Source organism: Phaseolus vulgaris, chromosome 3, assembly GCF_051622355.1.
Source record: "Phaseolus vulgaris cultivar YP4 chromosome 3, ASM5162235v1, whole genome shotgun sequence".
Classification (NCBI taxonomy): domain Eukaryota; kingdom Viridiplantae; phylum Streptophyta; class Magnoliopsida; order Fabales; family Fabaceae; genus Phaseolus; species Phaseolus vulgaris.
In genome coordinates, this window is record NC_143500.1 from 40,839,178 (window position 1) to 40,857,899 (window position 18,722).

The 18,722-nt window shown below is 29.8% G+C and overlaps 2 protein-coding genes across 2 annotated transcripts; both read right to left on the minus strand.

The window, feature by feature from the left end:
* Positions 1-9,692: 9,692 nt before the first annotated feature.
* LOC137807600 (NAD(P)-binding Rossmann-fold superfamily protein) lies at positions 9,693-13,300 on the minus strand. Its single transcript, XM_068608317.2, has 4 exons — positions 13,080-13,300; positions 12,790-12,995; positions 12,465-12,694; positions 9,693-10,218 (listed from the first exon to the last, which is right to left on the minus strand). The coding sequence occupies exons 1-4, from the start codon at positions 13,169-13,171 to the stop codon at positions 9,940-9,942; spliced, it is 807 nt and encodes a 268-aa protein (XP_068464418.1). The 5' UTR covers positions 13,172-13,300; the 3' UTR covers positions 9,693-9,939.
* A 1,577-nt stretch (positions 13,301-14,877) lies between these two features.
* On the minus strand, positions 14,878-16,847 carry LOC137807601 (uncharacterized). Its single transcript, XM_068608318.1, has 3 exons — positions 16,639-16,847; positions 15,509-15,561; positions 14,878-15,419 (listed from the first exon to the last, which is right to left on the minus strand). The coding sequence occupies exons 1-3, from the start codon at positions 16,738-16,740 to the stop codon at positions 15,074-15,076; spliced, it is 501 nt and encodes a 166-aa protein (XP_068464419.1). The 5' UTR covers positions 16,741-16,847; the 3' UTR covers positions 14,878-15,073.
* Between the last annotated feature and the right edge of the window lie 1,875 nt (positions 16,848-18,722).

An 18,722-nucleotide genomic window follows, 5' to 3' on the forward strand; every position in this document is an offset into this window, starting at 1 on the left:
TGGCGTGCCCACCTACTGTTTGTTGTTTTGCATGATGAATGCATAGATGGTATTCATGAAACTAATATTATGAAAATTGAAAGCCTAAAAGTGTTCCAATTTTATGAAGTAGAAAGTGTCTCTCTCAGTTGTATATTGCCGCATTGAAAGTGCAATCATCTACTCCATTATCAGTATCTGGTGGTCTAGAAAAGCATTGATTTGTTGAGCTACTACTATACCTTCTCATATGCATCCTCCAAAAAAAGCATCTACATGGGTAGGGTTGATGGATATAATTGGTTGATTGGGACCATTTTGAAGTTGCCCTTGTCCATGTTGTTTTTAGTTTTAAAGTATATCCTTCGTATTCTCAATTAGACACTTTGGATTAGGATGAATGGGAGCAGGGCCTACACAGTGAACTACACAAACCATTATTCTTTGTTGTTTTGTTTTCCCTTGTTGTAGAGGGAAAGGTATCATTGTTTGGTGAAATATTAGTTCAGTCCAAGCTGGCCTTAAAAGTTACAATTACAATTCAACAAACACAAATGTGTTACTTTTCCTACTTTCAGTTGTCACCCACTGCGCCACATTAATCTTCATAAATTATAATTAACAATATCGACAACTTGGTATCTTGAATCACAACTTTTTGAAGCTGTCTTTTGTTAATAAAAATATTATTTCAACATGAGTTTTTTAAAGTTGAATATTTTATATATAATGGATTTCTTTTGTATAAAACTAATTGGCAGGGTTTCATTATGTGGTATAAGATATTGTACATTTGAATCTATTAGTAGGTGACGTTTTGCGAAATCCGAAATATATGAAAGAGTGAAAAAGTAATGTGGTGCACACCCATTGTTTCCCCCTTTCTCTAGGATTTGCTTTTCAAACCTTTGACCTAAAAGAGGGAACTTTGGGGAACCACCACGAGTTAGCTACCTTAATTACAATTTTATACACACCTGCCCATAACCAATACATTAATACTTTGATGTTTAGAAAAACAAAATGGGTTTTTTTACAATTACATCCCAACAAACGTGTATAGGGTCGTAGGTTTTAATTTCAGTGTGATTATTAAAAAATTATAATAAAAAAAACTTAAAGGATTTTTGTTGGCCCAGTGTGGTTGTCACGGTTCTGTAGCTTTGAGTTGACCAACTTTGAGTTCATGCAAGTGTGGGAGTTTTGAGATTGATGTTAACTCTTCTTGCACAGTAAATGTGTCATTACAAAGGTTGAGACGACATCTTTAAAATTGTGTAATTTTTTATTAGATAGTCTCAGGTACATTTAAGAAATGTGTTATGTGTTTACAGAGGTTCATATGACCTCTTTAAAATTATGTAAATTTTTATTTGATAGTTTCAGGATACTCAGAAGTCTTTCATCTTTATGGACAAACTCTTTGTCTTGATCTGAAAAGAATAAATGTATATAAAGACATTCCAAATACTCAAAACACTATTCAGAGATAATCACCAATGCAATAATAAAGGTATAATAACCCGATATAAACAAAAATCAACCTCTATTTGGAAAATTCTTCACTTTACATTATTTTTATTGGATTTTTACATATATGGATATTTATGGGTGACCTTAAGTCTTATATAATCAAAGTTTTGTCATTGCTTACACTTAATATTTATCTTAATTTAGCTTCAACCATTTTATGTCAATTTTTTTTATAAATGTGGTACAATTTTATATGTTAATTATAAAAATAAACAAAATTTTTAAAAATTATCATAAGTTGTGTTAAAATATACAATTTGAGTTAAAATCTTATTAAACTCAAATTGTGTTACTTTCACATAACTATAATTCAAAAAGTATCACATTAATTTCTTTGTAACAAAGTAGTAAGCATTGACACGATTTATTATTTTAATAAATTTTAATTTTTTATCCATTTTAGTAATTAAAGTGTAACATTTTACCATGTAAGTAAAAAAATATAGAAGTAGAAGTAATCTAATTAATTAAAGGTAGTTTCAATATCCGTTTAATACAAAATAAAAAAATAATAATATCGAATGGTGATAATTTATTAAGAAAAAAATATATCATTGGATATTTACCTTACTAATGGTATAGGTTTTGAAGATAAAAGAAAATGTGGGAAACAACATTGTAATTACTTTTCTAATCACTTATGTGTAATTGTATGTATTTTTGTGAAATTTTCCAAATAAAAAATGAAATTTACGTAATTTATTAGCTTTTCATAGAAAGTTTGTCAAATAAAAAAAAGTGCATAAAAAATAGGGTTAAAATTTGTTAGACAATATTATAACATTGGATACAATATACTTTAGAAAATACAGCACACTGAAATTCTTGACTGAAAAAATAAAAAATAAAAACGTCGCCAAAACGCAAGGGGACTTTCAAGTTTGAAGTAGGATATGCATTACCCATCTTGCCCCCCCAAGTTTGAATTTGATTTTGACAGGATTAAGTTTGTAAAAATTAAATTTGACATTTTTGAGAATGATTTTAAATTATGCCTTGAAATGTCCTAATTCAGTGTTTTATATTATTTTTAAAATAATTTTAAATAATTTTGTACTAAAAAAATTATCAATATTATGTATATATAACATAAATTTATATTTATAACGATATTTTTCATTTTAATATATACTGTAAAATGAATTTTAAATTATAATTTAATTTTTAATATTAAAAGTCATATGTATATAAACATGAAAATTAAATTGACGTGGTTATCTTCATGTATTATAAATAATATATATATATATATATATATATATATATATATATTCCAATGTTTTAGACTTATATTATTTTTAAATTATTCTATATAACTTTTTTATCTATCATTTTATTTTTATCAACAAGTAGAATAGTTTTGATAATTTGTTGAAAGTAAAGTAAAATAATTAAAAATAAGTAAAAAAAAAAAAATCAGATTTTGGTTAAGCAACATTAAAAAAATTGTTTGTGGGTTTTCTTAATTGAGTGGACATAATCTTAGAATGATATATGAAGAACAACCTTTGTTTAAGTGTGTTTCTTCATCTTTTTTTATATATTATAAATATAAAACTAGGAAGAGATTTTACGTAATTTTTTAATAAACAAAATAGATTTGAAATTCTCATTAGCCACAAACTTTCATCATTTGGAAATTGTCTTTATAATAAGACAAAGAATAACTAATTTCAATTTTTATGAGGGTTGGATTAATGAGACTAAATTAATGTAAACATTTTTTCAAAGGTTTATTTCAATTATACTATTCTTCTATGTTCTTAATATTTGTATTAGTTTGATTACTTTTATTCTTTAATTAAATTTGTATATAAGAAAATATTTTTAAATCGGAGAAAACATATAATTAGAATTAATTATTTGAATAAGATCTATTTAAAAACTCTTATTTTATAGAATTAATTATAGGTTATAATTTACAATTAAAATTACAATCAATTAGCTTATTTTAATTTGAAGAATTAGATTTAAATAATTTAATGAATCGATTATATGATTAAAATTTATTAAAATGTTTTTTTTAGTCATTTATATAAGGAGTACTTGTGTGAAATTCCACCATAACATTACATGTCAGTTTATTACATCAAATCCTTTCTTTTCGTGTGTGATTTTTTTTTTCCACTAAGGATTTAACATGTTTAAATTGTGTGTTAATTGTTCAATAACCATTTAATTTATGTATTTTTATTTTTTTAAGATATATAGAAGGATCTAATATTAATTGTGTCTTTTTTAATTATTAATTGTTTCTCCGTATAGAGGTTAATAATTTCAAGTTTAAAAATCAAACCATGAAGTCTTTGTTATTCCTTCCAACATAACCAGATACCATATTAAAAAATGGACTTTAGGTCTAATTCAACCTCATAAAACCGACTTATGAAATGAGATTTGCACCCACTTATATACAATGAAATATTTTCATCTCTAGTTGATGTGAGATCTCCAACACTTTATTTTTATTATGTATAGTTTGATTTTATTTAAAAATAAAATATTTAATTTTTCAAAAAAAATAAAATAATAAACAGGCGTCATATAGTATGAATATTACATTTCTTTAAATTTTAATATTTAGACTTAAAAATGTATTTCACTATTTGTGAATAAAAAGACAAGAATCATAGGTAAGCAAAGTTATTGTGTTTCTGATGAATCCGTTTTTCAAAAACCAATCAGCACATTGATTGGGCTCACAAAAACACATGTTGGAATGACTCCAAAGATGATTATGAAATGGCCTTACATGCTTCATAATTGTAGCATAAGGTTGCGAAAACCCGCATTCCAAGTCAAAATAATTTTATTCAATTTTTGAGTTAGATAAACATAAAAATAACTCATTCAAACTCGTTAAAAAATAAAATTAACCACACCCAAATAACATCATGATACCTAAAATAATTGCTCATGAAGGTTTAATACCAAACTTCTTTTTATATTTATTGAAAAAAATTATGAGAATATTAATTATTGATAGGTATTATGTTTATAATAATTTCAAGATAAATACCTAAATAGTCTCTGACGTAAATTCTGTGTCACGGTTCTTCTTTTCTGTAGATAAAATTATATATTTATTTTTATCAATAAATAAACTTGTATATAACATAATCTTTATACAAAAAATAATCTTATTCAATCTTGATATTTCTCTTTTTAAATTATAAAACTTAAATACATAATTACATATTTACCTTTGAATTCTGGATTTAAGAAATTATAATCCTTGTTACTCGAACCTGTCAATGAAAAATATACTGTTATTTATCTTTCTTTGTAAATAAGAGCCACTTTCATATTATGTAATATTTTTTACACATCCATTTACCTTCATATTGAAATCAGTACAATTTGTCTTGCACCATAGTCATTGTCAAAATTTTATCACTTGTAACTTTGATAAAGTATAGAATATTAGGATTGAATGAAAACTTAATTTAATATCACTTCTTTAAACAAAATAAGTCAACAAACTAACAATGATAACTTTTATAAGAACACATTCATGATTCATCTATGAAATCATCACTAACACACTTTTACATATCATGAGCTAGATATTGCAAAGAAATATTATATTTCTCTTGGAAATAATAAACAAGGAGTTTTTTTTTTCTTTCTATTTTTATAAGAATATCCCTAAACATACAAATAACAAAACGAAAGTCTTAGATTATTCATATTGAGAGTTTGCCCATTTCATATATAAGAATAAAGAAGATTTTTGTAAGTTAGCTCATAAAACAAACTAAATGAGAATGATTCACACATAAATCGTTTTACTACCTAAAATACTATAATTTATGAAGGAAAGAAGGGCAACAACTAAAATGCATAACACAAAAAATTATTTATCCTAGAGACAATCATTTCCTTCATTTAACAATGTAAACGTAAATGAGAACATCGATTAGAATGGAAATCAAAGAAAAAGTTCCTTACATTAAGTCTTCGATGGATTATTTTTAAATTAATTATACACATTTCAATATGTTCAGAGTGAAAACTAATCAAACCATCTTGAGAAAAATTTGGTGACAAAACCTACTCTCAACATATATAGAAGAACTAATTATCATGCATTTAACAACAAATTGTAGCTATATAAGAACAAAAAACCACACAATCTTGAAGAAAAAGAAGAAGTTTGTCATACTCTAGCCATACACTATGTCTAAATTAATTACATACATTTTAATATGTTTAGAGTCAAAACTAATCAAACCATCTTAAGAAAAAATTGGTGGCAGAACCTACCCTTAGCATTATTATGCATTTTAAAGCAAATTGTAGCTAAATAAGAACAAAAAACCATACAATCTTGAAGAAAAAAAGAAGTTTGTCTTACTCTGGACATACACTATTTCTAAATTAATTATATACATTTCAATATGTCCAAGGTGAAAACTAATCCAACCATCTCAACATGGTGACAAAACCTACTCTCAACATATACATAAGAACTTATTATTACGCATTTAAAAGCAAATTGTAGCTAAATAAAAACAAAGAACCACACAATTTTGAAGAAAAAAAGAAAAAGTTTGTCATATTTGCAACAACTCTTTCTATCTTGACACTTTTCATTGACAAAATTGCTATGCTTTTTATTTTATCATTTCCTGCAATTGAACCCATATATAAGACTTAAGGAATCTTTGATAGCGACAAAATTAACTATTTAAAATTAAAATTCAAATATAACCTTGAACTTACAAAATAAAAGAAATAATTAATTAGTATAGAACGTGTAATCTACCCAAAAAAAGATCAACCTCAGGGAAGTTCTGATGGTAGGCAAAGTCGTCCACATACGCTTTCAAATTCAAATTCAATTTAAACAATGGAACAAAAAATCTCCATTAGACAAAAGAACTTATTGATTTGGTCCGACCTTACCAAAATGGAGAAAGACAATGCATAGGGTTTGCATAGTAGAGTTTGTAGCATATAGAAAAGTACTTTGTTCTTGAGATAGAGATAAACATTTAGGCTTTGTTTGGATTAGGGAGTGGAAATGAGGGAGTGAATTTGAGATGATTTGAAGAGAAAGTGTAAAGAAAGTTAGAGTATTTGGATTAAGGTAAATAGAGGGGAAAGTGTATGAAAAATGTATAAAAGTTGGTGAGTGATGTGATGAATGTGATTGAAATTGTATATTTTTTAATTGATAAAAATGTAACTTTACACATTTGTCCTTATATTTAAAAATTGATAAAAAAATTAATTTGATTGATTATTTGTGAAGTTTTTATAAAGTTTTTTACTTGATTTTAGAAAATTTTAAATATTTTGTATACTTATAATTATTTTATAAATTTAAACTGATATTTATAAAGTTTTTTACTTTATTTTTAGAAAAAAAAATATTATACATAAAAATATCAGAAAAAATTTAAATATTAATAAAAAAAATTAACTACCAGAAAACTCATTCAAACTTTCATTAATGAAATTTCATTAATGCTCAATAATATACTCATGTGATTAAGAAAAAACTTTGAAAAATCAAAAGGCAGCAACATTCTATTAACATAAATAAAATAAATTACAAATTCCTTCTTCTCCACATTTCATTCTCAGAATATTACACTGCATGGCACGGGCTGCTATGGCAGGGGTTGTTGGCACATGTTGCTATAGAAAATAGGTAGTAGGTGAGGTATGGGTAATATGGTAAAATCAAAGAGTTTCTCTTTTAATATTCTCAACCCTATTTCACATTCTTCGCTTTTCTTTGCTCTCTATTACCCACAAATTCCCAAATACAAATAAGCTAATTTTTTTCCTTTTCAATCCGGGTGAACAGTAATCACCCGAATACAAACAAAGGTTTAGACTTCTTATAGCATGAATTTGGCAAAGCTTGAGTAGACACAAAAGTGCAGGGTTGTTGCACAGGAGAACAATTAGTCTCTCTGTTTGTATATAAGAAGATAGGAAGATATTGTTTACGCGGATTAAAAAACGAAGATTCTTTGTGTTTGATTCTATTGATTTGCAAGGAAAGAAAAGTGGTGAATGGAAGAAAACGTTACCTTCTACAATGCCAAGAAACAATAAGAAAGACAACTGGCTTTTTTTTTATTACATTTTTATCCTCCTCTACAACAATATAAAAAAATTATCCAAATATATAATATAATATAAATAAAATAGTATTAAATATTCAATAAATTTATATTATTAAAATATTTAATAATATTATTAATATAAATAAAATAATTGTTTATAATAAAAAATAAATTTATATGATAATATTATAATTTAATAAATATATAAATATAAAATAATAGTATTTGTTATATATAGATATATTATGGATTAATTTTGTTTTAATATACTAAAATTTATTGTGTTTCTATTTAGTATGATTTTTACAATTATGAATATTACATTTTGTAATTTAAAAAGAAAAAATTAACTAAAATTTATACAAAATTTTATTTTTTAATTAGTAAGATAAGGGTAAATTTGTAAATTTATATTTTTAACATTTTAAAAAAATAAAAAAATCTCTAAAATCTATCCTATCATTCACAAACTCTAATAAATTTTGTTTACAACCTGACTTTCTTTATATTTTTCTTTTAAATCACTTCAAAAATTCATCCATCAAATCATCACTCTAATCCAAACAAAGCTTTAGAGAAAGTGTGTGGATTGGTGTTTCACAAAGGCAAAGCGTGGATCATAAGCCTTTGGTGTAGGTTGTCGCAGAGGAGAAAAATCATAAAAGTGTGAATTAGTGTTTCAGAAAAAGAAAAGCGTGGATTTGTGTTTCAAAAAAGAAAAGCCTTTGGGTGTAAGTTTCTACAGAGGAGAAAAATCAGAGAAAATGTAAATTAGGGTTTCAAAAATACTATTTATCCTAGTGAAAAATTAACCAAAGAAAGAACCAAAGGTGTTGAGCCAACCACACATCTTTTGTTTTTGTGCCATGTGTCCGTTTTTGGTACATTTTGTTTTTTATTTTTTTGTCCAAAAATCCTACTAATGACATGTGTCAAAAACTTCTGTTTGTGCTCCTCCAATTCTATTATGTATAGATTCCATTTTTTTATTTATTTATAATGATTGGATTTAGCAAAACTAGCATTTCGTCTATTACTTCAAAGAATCCTTTTCTACTTCCTATAGTAATATTCCAGCAGCTTGCACGACAAGAGAAAGATATTCCTTAAGTTGGTGTTTGGCGAGCCCCGTTTCTCACGTTGGTATTTTTGGAATCCTCTTTCACTTTTTGACTTAAGGTAATGGAATGATTGGTGGGCGAAAAACCTCACTTACTTCTTAGCATAATCTTCAGAAATTAACCGACGCACCTGTGACTCTCAATTAAATACCTGTAGATTTATCTCCACATTATTATTTTAATTTACACAATTAAATCCCGTCATAATATTACACAATGAAGGTAATTCTTTTATAAATGGATTTTGTTACAAAATATTGTCATTAAATCCATTTATGTCTCATACAGTCCAAAATACACATCATAATCATATCAACGGGATTACTCTCAACCTTCTCATATTCATTATACTTTCTATACACTATACCTATATTTTATGCAGATGGAGACCTTTTCCTCTTCTTATGATCAATCACTTCATATCGTTGTTTACAGAAAAATCATCCAGTCACCACCTCGGAAATCATACGACTTCATCTTAGAAACAGATGACAATATATTAGAACCAGATTCAAAGAGAGACTTGTGACATAACACGAATTTGAGAATGCTTCATCAATGATTTCGTCTGTGAGAGAGAAAACTTACATGAAAAGAAGGATTGTGACGAGAACTTACATGAAATGTGTTATGTGAGATTACTGAGAGGGGAAAGGAGAGAGCAAGTCTAAAAAAATGGAAGAACAGTCAAGCCGAATGCTTGTGGCCAGAAATATTTTTACTACTTTTAAATGAGTACTACGTTGCATAAATATCCCTATCCCAAATTAACTGAAGTAAAACAGCTTAATGAGTTGTTGTGTAAATTTAGTGTAGTTTTTTACGCATTTTAACTATAAAGAATTGTTAATCCGTTAGCAGATCCCAAATTTTATATATAGACACACTCGAGTATTAATGAATACTTTATATATTTGTTTTTGCCTTTTTGGCATACTACCTGCTACAAGATCGATAGATCCATTGCACACAGTTATACCGTCTCCATAAACTTGGTTAACAAATCTGCAGCATAACATTCACGATATAATTATGGATTAAGCAGTTACATTTTCAACTGCACATACTTATTTTAATATATATTCATGCCCCCTGGATATGATTTTCGGGGTTGAAGGTTTAAAGATTTGGATTGGAAATGTAGTCATTTCCTAAGAGCAATGATGAAACAAATGTGTATGGCGGATCATTCCTTGGAAAAATCCTTTCAGCGCCAGCATGAGTTACATAAAAGAGCGCATGCGAGGCCTGGTTATAGACTGTGCCCCATCTACGTATATGGTTGTTCCAGTCATGTAGCAGGATCCATCACTGATTAGATAGATGACCGTAGAGGCCAGATCATTCTTAACATCAAGCCATCTCTCAAGTGGTGCCGCCTCCTTCACCAATTTCTCTGCTCTTTCCCTTCCCACGGATAATGGGAATTCATCCTGCAGGTGCAGACCTCGGGCAATAGCATTGACTCTGATCTGGTACTTCCCTATCTCCAAAGCCGAAGCCTGAAGAGAAAAAAGTAGTATTAGAGAGGGATAACATCAAAGTGTACCAACCAGCCTGTCTAACATTTCCAAATGTGATATGAAACTGTTGGATTGTGTGGTAGCCTTAGTTTAATTATTCACCAGTAGTAAATATCAGAAGTTCTGTGCAGAAGAACAGGAAATTTTAGCATAGTGTACTACTGGTATGGGCCTTAACTCTAGCCAAAGTGCAACAAGGAAAGTTCATGGTCGACCAAGAACACATAAGCTGAAGTTTATCTTGTCTTGTAGCACTCTATTGTAGCTACATAAATTTGTTAAGCGGCCAAAAGCATTCCAATTTGGCTCACCTCTTTTCTCTTGCTTTCTAAAACAGAGCAAAATAATTCAATAAAACAAGCACCACATTGGAATCGGTGCTTTCATTTTTAAATTTGATCACATCCTTATCATCCAATTCAATAACCAAATCAGATCCTTTATATGCACGAATTTTCTACAGAAGTTTAGAATAAATAGCATATTTGATGTATAAGATAGAAAAAATGAAGGTAAGAGAATTACAAAAATGATGGGGATATATTAAGGTATATGAGACTGAAAGGGGATCAGAAGTTTTTATAGTAGTCATGAGGAGAACATAGGAAGTTGCTCAAGGAAGTGGATTGACTATCTCAAGCTTCAAGGTTAGAATCCATGGTTTGGTTGTAGGGTTTTTATTGGTTCATTCTTGATTGAATCTTGGAAGGTTTCTTGATGCGTTCTTTGTGGGTCTTTGTAAAGGTTAATACGGAAGCTCAAAGTAGAAGATGAGTTCATGAACTCATGGTAGGGAGGGTGTTTAAGGTAGGATTGGTGAAGGGTTTTTGTCGCATGTCAAATCCAAGTAGGTGGTTGGTGTTTTTGGGTGGCCAAAGTATGGCTATATTATGCACACATTCAAACAAAAAGAAAGAAGACAAAGAAAAGGAGAGACTAAGAAGAAAACGAATGAAAAGAATAAGGAAGAAATTACCTTCCGAAGCTAACCAAGATTATGATTCAAAAAGAGGCTAGGAAATAGAAGAGTCTTGCACCACTCCAACTGGAGAGATAAGCAAGTATAATGATCACTATTTAAGACTAAACTCTCAAGATAAGAATGCTAAGGAGAGAAACTCTCTACTTCTCACAAGCTCTCAAGCTTAAGTACAAATGTTCTCAAATTACTTTTTATTCAAACCAAACTAAAAGTATTTACAAAGTGACCTTAAGACACTCGTTATATACGAGGCATGTGGGAAGGGAAGGAGGTCAGACACTTCCTTTCTAATACATGTAACCAAACACAAGGTTATTAACTTAGAAGTCTTTCCTAGCTAACCTTATACCTAAACAAAGAGTTTATTACACGTTTTTATCTACTTTCTTTAAGATTTTTTTCACTATATAGAGCTCTTCCTTTACCTCCTTCTCTTTATCTTCATCCATAGTTAGAAGTGGTCACTCCACATCCATGATCACATCAGATTAATATATTTTTATCCTTCTACAGGGTGAGATAGTGAAGAAGGGATTGCAATTGAATCATCCTTCTGAAAATTCTTATTTTTTGAATAAGCAACTAAGGCATAAAGAGTGATTGGGGTGTAATTAGTTTCAAATTGCATAGAGAACCACGTTCTCTGAACATAATGTCAACAAAATTTTGTAAGAAACTCCATTACACTAGGACACATCGTATCTCTAAGTCATGAGAATCTTACTTCCCTTTTCTTCACACACTAAAATCCTGTTTGCATAAATCTTTCTATAAGAGAAGAATACGAAAAACCAAAATAAATCTAACTTTTCCTGCAAAGTAAAATGCACTTCAAAAGTTAAGCTATATATGTTTATTTGAACTTACGAGAAAAGGTTAAAATTTTTCTCTTTTTTTCTCTCGCTTAATTAATTATCGAAAAACTTATGCAAACAAAACCTAGATATAAAATACACGAAATTCGATACACTATTAGACCATATCAATCACAGGGATAATGATACCTATAACACTTATACCATCACATTACAACCTCCAATTTTATTATTTTAATATTTTTTTATATCATTTAATTACAAATTTATCTTTTATTATATATATATATATATATATTTATATCTAAACCCGTGAGAGAAAGAATTGTATAGAACTCTCTCAAAGGATATCATTTCTCCAATCACAATTACGAGGTGATATGTAGAAGGAAAAACTAAACTAAAAAAAAAGTTATAACTAGTCTTACCCTCACTAACTGCTGCACTCCTGCCAAGACAGAGGCATATGCAGCAGCTCCCGGATACAACCCCCTTTCAGCGCCAAGTATGGAAGTTAAAAAGACGATGGAGCCCCCGGCGTTGAAATCCCGCATCCTTCGGCCAACAGCTTTTAACAAGAACCATGCAGCCATAAAATTTATCTTCACTATTTTCTTAAACTCACTCTCAGCCAACTCAATATGCTCTTGCATTTTTCCTGTCAAGAATTATCAGAAGCCCAATTCAATTAAGCTCAGAGGTCCACGCTACAGTACCTCATTCATCAATAATAATATCACTCTATTAATTTACCTTCGTAACTGTAACAGTTGACAAAAGCATCCAATTTCCCCAAAATCTGGCATGCCTTATCAACAGAGTGATGGAAAACCGATTCGCTTTGGTCTTCCATGTTCAATTCAACGACCTGCACAGTGCCTCTGTCGGATAGGGAGAGGGAATCCATGATTTTGCAGGCGATGCTCCGCAGGCAACTCTCATCTCCCAGCAAAACCAACCTGAACGAATCGATCATGCATTAAGAAAACAGAAATTAATTAAGGGAGAAATAACAAAAAGTGATTGGACGCGGGAGATTTCACCTGCACCCTTGCTTAGCTAAATGGAAAGCGATGCCCTGCGAAACGTCGTCGCCATTTGAGGTCAGAAGCACTTTCTTCCCTGACTTCTCCATTCTTCTTCAACCACCTTCTGCTCCAACTATCTTTCTCAATAAAATCCTAATTAGCACATGAAGACTTGTTGATACCAAACTCATCAAAATTATTAACCGAACAAGTAACTTGCATTGTTAAAAGGTCATGGAAAAATAATTGACAACATGAAAAATGCATATAAAATAATATACAATTTTTAAAAATAAAAGTGAAAATTTTGATAATGATACTTAAGCAGAAAATAAAAAAGAATTCATTTAATTACTACATATTATAGTTATGAATCAAGATTTTCTTATAACGATATTAAAAAAATTCGTTTAATTACCACAAAAATACTCTGATTAACATTGAGAAAAAAATGATGAAAATACATACCATGACAAAAATTTATTCTTTCAAAATGTTAACTTTATTTAGAAAGAAAACATAAAATTAATTACAGACAATAATTAATATCGTAGAAAATATATTTATATTACATTAAAAAAATACCACACAAATGGTATTGAAAACTACATTGGTGCTTTTACAAGTTTATTTAATATTTTGAAATCATTACTTTAAAATACACTTAATGAACAATAGTAACAAAAAATATATTTTATTATTTTTGTATGTTAGGCTTAGATAATCGATTATTATATATTTAAATAGTTCTTATTAATTTTTATTGATAAATATTAATGCATTCATTCTCAAGAAGAGAATGGGAGGGCATTTGAGATAAGACTATTTCGCATAGGAAAAAAATATAACATATAAAGATGTAAAAAGATATAGATTTTTAAGGTGTTATGATCTGATGCCAAGAGAAAGTGTCATTTTGGCTCTAACAACAATGGTAGGGAAGCCCGTGAAGGTTGATATTTAATCCATTGATGATGCCTCCCAAGGTAAGTTCACAACAGTTTGCTTAGTTTCTTAACTATTTGTTCAAGATGACTACCAAGGCTTTTACACTTTGAGCACAGCCATCAAGAATTTGCACCATGATGCACTTGGATAAATGCATGTCTTTGTAATCCTGTGTCCTTTCTCCCTAGGCTTATTTGTGTCACCTCAAGATGCTGCTGTCTCACATTAATCAACCACCATTAGACTTCTTTTCGTTCAAAAACTAGAATCATTCTCAAGAATCCTAGCTCCTATACCAATTGAATATAAATCAGAGTTATAAAAAGAAAATTTTCTGTTAACAATAGTGTTCAAATAGTTCCAAAACTCTAGATCTAGAATCTCTCACAACAATCTAAATTCACTCTTAAATCACTTGATATAATACTTTCTCATTGCCTCTTCGTATTTATATAGATCACAATGCATTACTTACCAACCTCTAACCAATTAACCTATTATAACCTGCTAATAGATGTTACCTAACATGAATATGTTTGTGCAATGAGCAGTTTGGACAAAGTGCTATGCCATGGCAAGCTATGACAGCTGCAATTAACGGCCATGGCTCTAGCAATGTGAAGAGAAGAAATGGCATATTTGAAACTCCGACCAAAAAGAAAGGGAAAAGGAAGTAGGTACCATGACCTATTTCTTTTGGCTCAACTCCTAATTAAGTGATCTACATCTTCAGGAACTTCCATTCTTTGACAACCTTACTCTTGGGGTGAACAAACATTTACTCGTACTTTTTGTTTTCTACTGTGTTTCCTTTTCAAACAGCCTTTACCCCTCATTGTCACTTTTTTATCATGATTCTACCATAGACTGCAATGACATCCACTGTAAATGATAATGATAGTGTAACATGAGAATACATTAATGATAACGTCCATAAATTATAATATTAAACCACAACAACATGGCGGTGACAGGTAAACCTTTGTCCTAATACCTAAATTTCACTAAAATCTAGAAAGCACTAACAAAGGCAGATAACAATTTGTCTACTAGTATAATTCTCATTTCCTCTTCTTAGTAGGTGGTTGAGGAGATTTCTCCTCGTCTTCTTCCTTCTCATCTTCATCATCTTCTTCCTCATCGTCTTCATCAATATCATTATCATCGTCGTCATCATCTTCATCATCCTTGTCATCTTTTTCACCTCCAAGGTTGGCCTCGGGATCATCATCAGAATCATCTTCCTCCCCCGCTTCATCACCAGAGAAATCCTCGTCATCATCATCGTCATCTTCTTCTCCATCATTTATGTCATCTTCATCATCATCATCATCTTCTTCTGTATCACTACCATCCTTATTTTCTTCAGAAATATGTTTTCTCTTGTATGGTTGGTCAAAGGGAAACCTAACCAAGAATTATTAAAAATAAGTATAATTGGACATTCCAAACGAAAACAACCACAACACCATCGAGGAATATATGTTCACTATTACCTTCCATCAATTGGTGACACTAAGTTAATTACAGCCGTAAGAAGAGATCCAGTCTGAGGAAAAAAACAAAGAAATTAAGAATCTTTACATCAGCGCCAACATAACAGATTGTATAGTGAAGAAGTTACAATTATGACATACAAAAAGCATACATGCAAGTATACTTAGATCTCAACATTGCAGTTTGACAATCTGTACACAACTTCAAGCAGATGTGCAATGACACAGAATCAGTACCGTGAATACATGTTGCAATACATTTTTTGGCAGAGCTCTCTACTTTGAAAAGGAGAAGAAGAGGGACCGCAGGACAATCGGTACAGTGAATTACAGAGATTATAAAGAAGCTAAAATTTCACGTTTTGACAAGTTGAAACAGCAAAACCATCAAACATATGGTGCAGACATAATCAAAGCAATACACGATTTAGCCATCCTTCTTGACATCTTGCTTGACAAATTATTGGTGATAAAGACAACATTGGAGATGAAAAAACAGTATATTAGTTATAGCTAATACTAAGACATATCATAAACCACATAAAAACATGTTGAGTAGCAGCAGTACGTAACTTTATGTAAAACATCACGGAAAGCTAACAAAAAATCAGCAGCACGAGTGGTGTCAGAAACACAAAAGAGCTAGCTTCATTCAGCCGTTATTCATTGGAATGAAAAATGTGGTCTAACCCCTTTATAGAATACGAAAGTCTCATTCATGAAATTACACATAACGGACTGTCATCTGTCATTCTCTGACACCCACCACCGAAGAGAATGAAGAAGAATAAGTATATTGAGAGCAGTTTTCCTCCACTGTAACAAAATACTATCTCATTTCACCAACTCTTTTTCTAACAAAAACAAAGTTCTACATTTTACAAAAAAGCAAGCAAAAAGGTTTCGGGAAGAGGTGAACAACCGTATTATTCTTACAAGAGGCTCTAAAAGTATAAGGAACATTTCAGTAAAAGACTTGAACTAGAAACTAAAACACATGGAAAAAATGATGCAATCCCACATAAGCAAACAAAACTTGTACAAAAGTTGTAGCAAATATATATAAGTTGAAGGAATTGTGAACTTCTGATAATGAAATTTGAAAAAAAAAGGTTTTTGAAAAGTAATACCATGGTGAGAATAGTGAACAGAGATTTGACAGTGGTAAGGAGAGTATGAACCATCAAAGCCTCCCCCAACGCATGCTCAAAGGTGACAGTCTGAACCTCCATTGTTTCTGCTACACCTCAAATCTGCTATAGCATTTAACCATGAAACCCAAAATATATAGAGACAGGTGACAAGAACTATCTGCGGGAAATGAGGTTGGTCCCTTTAGGGTTTGAGATTCAAATTGAGGTTGCAATTTTCAATTATTACTTGCCACGTCATCTGTATTACCATTGGATAATTTTAAAGTGATATACAAAAATATATTATAAGAGCAAATTAAATTCAATAAATGCATTCAAATTTTGTATTAATTATTTATAATATTATATAAATATATATATAAAAAAAATATTTCAAATTTACTTTCATTGAGAACTTGATGATAATTTTTTTTATTGTAGTTTTAACAATTTTGATTAGCCATAAAATAATTAAAATCATTTTTCTAAAATAAATAGCATCCAAGATTAAAATAAAATTATAAGTCTTTTAAACACATTTAAAAAATCCAAAAAAAAAGTTATTTTGTTATTAAGGGTTAAGGATATTGTATAAAAAATACAACATGCAATGTGGAAAATTGCACAAGCAAATAAGTTCTTAAATTAATGAATACATAAAATAAATCAGTTATGAACAAACAAATTGTTTCTTTCAAGAAAATAAAAGAACAAATTTAGGGATTTATGAGGAATTTTTTTAAAAGATTGTTTTAATTTTACTGTTATTAATTCAGGAATATACCTAAACCAATAGGTTTATTACGGTAGAAAACAACATTAACAACAGTTAAAAAGAGCATATAAAAAAGGTTTTACAATCATCGTTAATTTGGATGTAATTATAAATCAAGAATTTATAACGACGATTTTAGACCCGTTGTTAATTCATAAAATAATAAAAAATAAATAAAAAGTTGGCGCGGAAATGGAGGGAGGAACTTTGGTGGAGGTGGTTGGGTGCAAAGGTCGTGGTTTGGGTGGTGTCGCATAGAGCTAGACCGCGGAGCTTGTGTGTTTTTGGTGCGGTGCAACTAGAAGTGAGAGTGAAGGTTGCAGTGTCGAGCGAGCTGGCGCTTTTTGGGTGTGGTGCGGGTCGGGTCACGCGGTTGGAGTGATGGAGGTTGCGTGATAACGTTTTTGCGGTGTGGTAGAGGTCACGGTGTCGCGCGGTTGGAGTGAGGGTGAAGGTTGCGGTATCGCGCGACTGGAGTGATAGAGGTTGTGCAACAATCAATTGCACGATGACGATTTCGTGGTGTGATGGAGGTTGCGGCTGGAGTGTGGTGGCAGAGAGACGAGTATATGAGAGTTACAGTGAGAGAAGTGATATTGAGAAGAATGAGCGTGAGACAAACTAAGAGACGGAGACGCGCGATACAACATTTTCATGAATTTTTTTGTTCTTTCCAAAACCATCTTTATATATCTACAAAACAATTTTTAACGACGGTTTTTCAGAACCATCTTTATATGTCTCCAGAACCATTTTTAACGGCGATTCCCCTTAAAACCATCGTTAAAAACACAATATAATTACGAAATGATCATTACCTTTTTTTTACGACAATTTTCTACTAACTGTCTTTATATGATATCGTGGTTTTGATATTTTGTACTTGTGGTTTAAAGAATTATTCAAATCAAGATTAATTGGCTTAATTTTAAAAATTATTTGTCTTGTAATTTATTAATCTCACATATGCATTGAATACATATTTTGATAGCTAATAGAATTATGGTAACGTAGTGTGTATGAATTATCGTATAAATTTTATTTTCAGAATCATTTGATGCAGTGTAATATGTTGAATTTATAGCAAATTGAACAAATAAATTATACATGTAATGATTATTACAAATATTTTATTCAAAATTACAATAATTGTCCTGTTAACTAATATTTAATTTGATCAATAATTAAAATTACAATTGTATAACTTTGAAAATTAAAAGAATTATAAAGAACTTCAAAACCTTGATGAATTTCAACAATTTGCATTTAATTGAACAGGCAATTATAAAGTTAAATATGATAAACA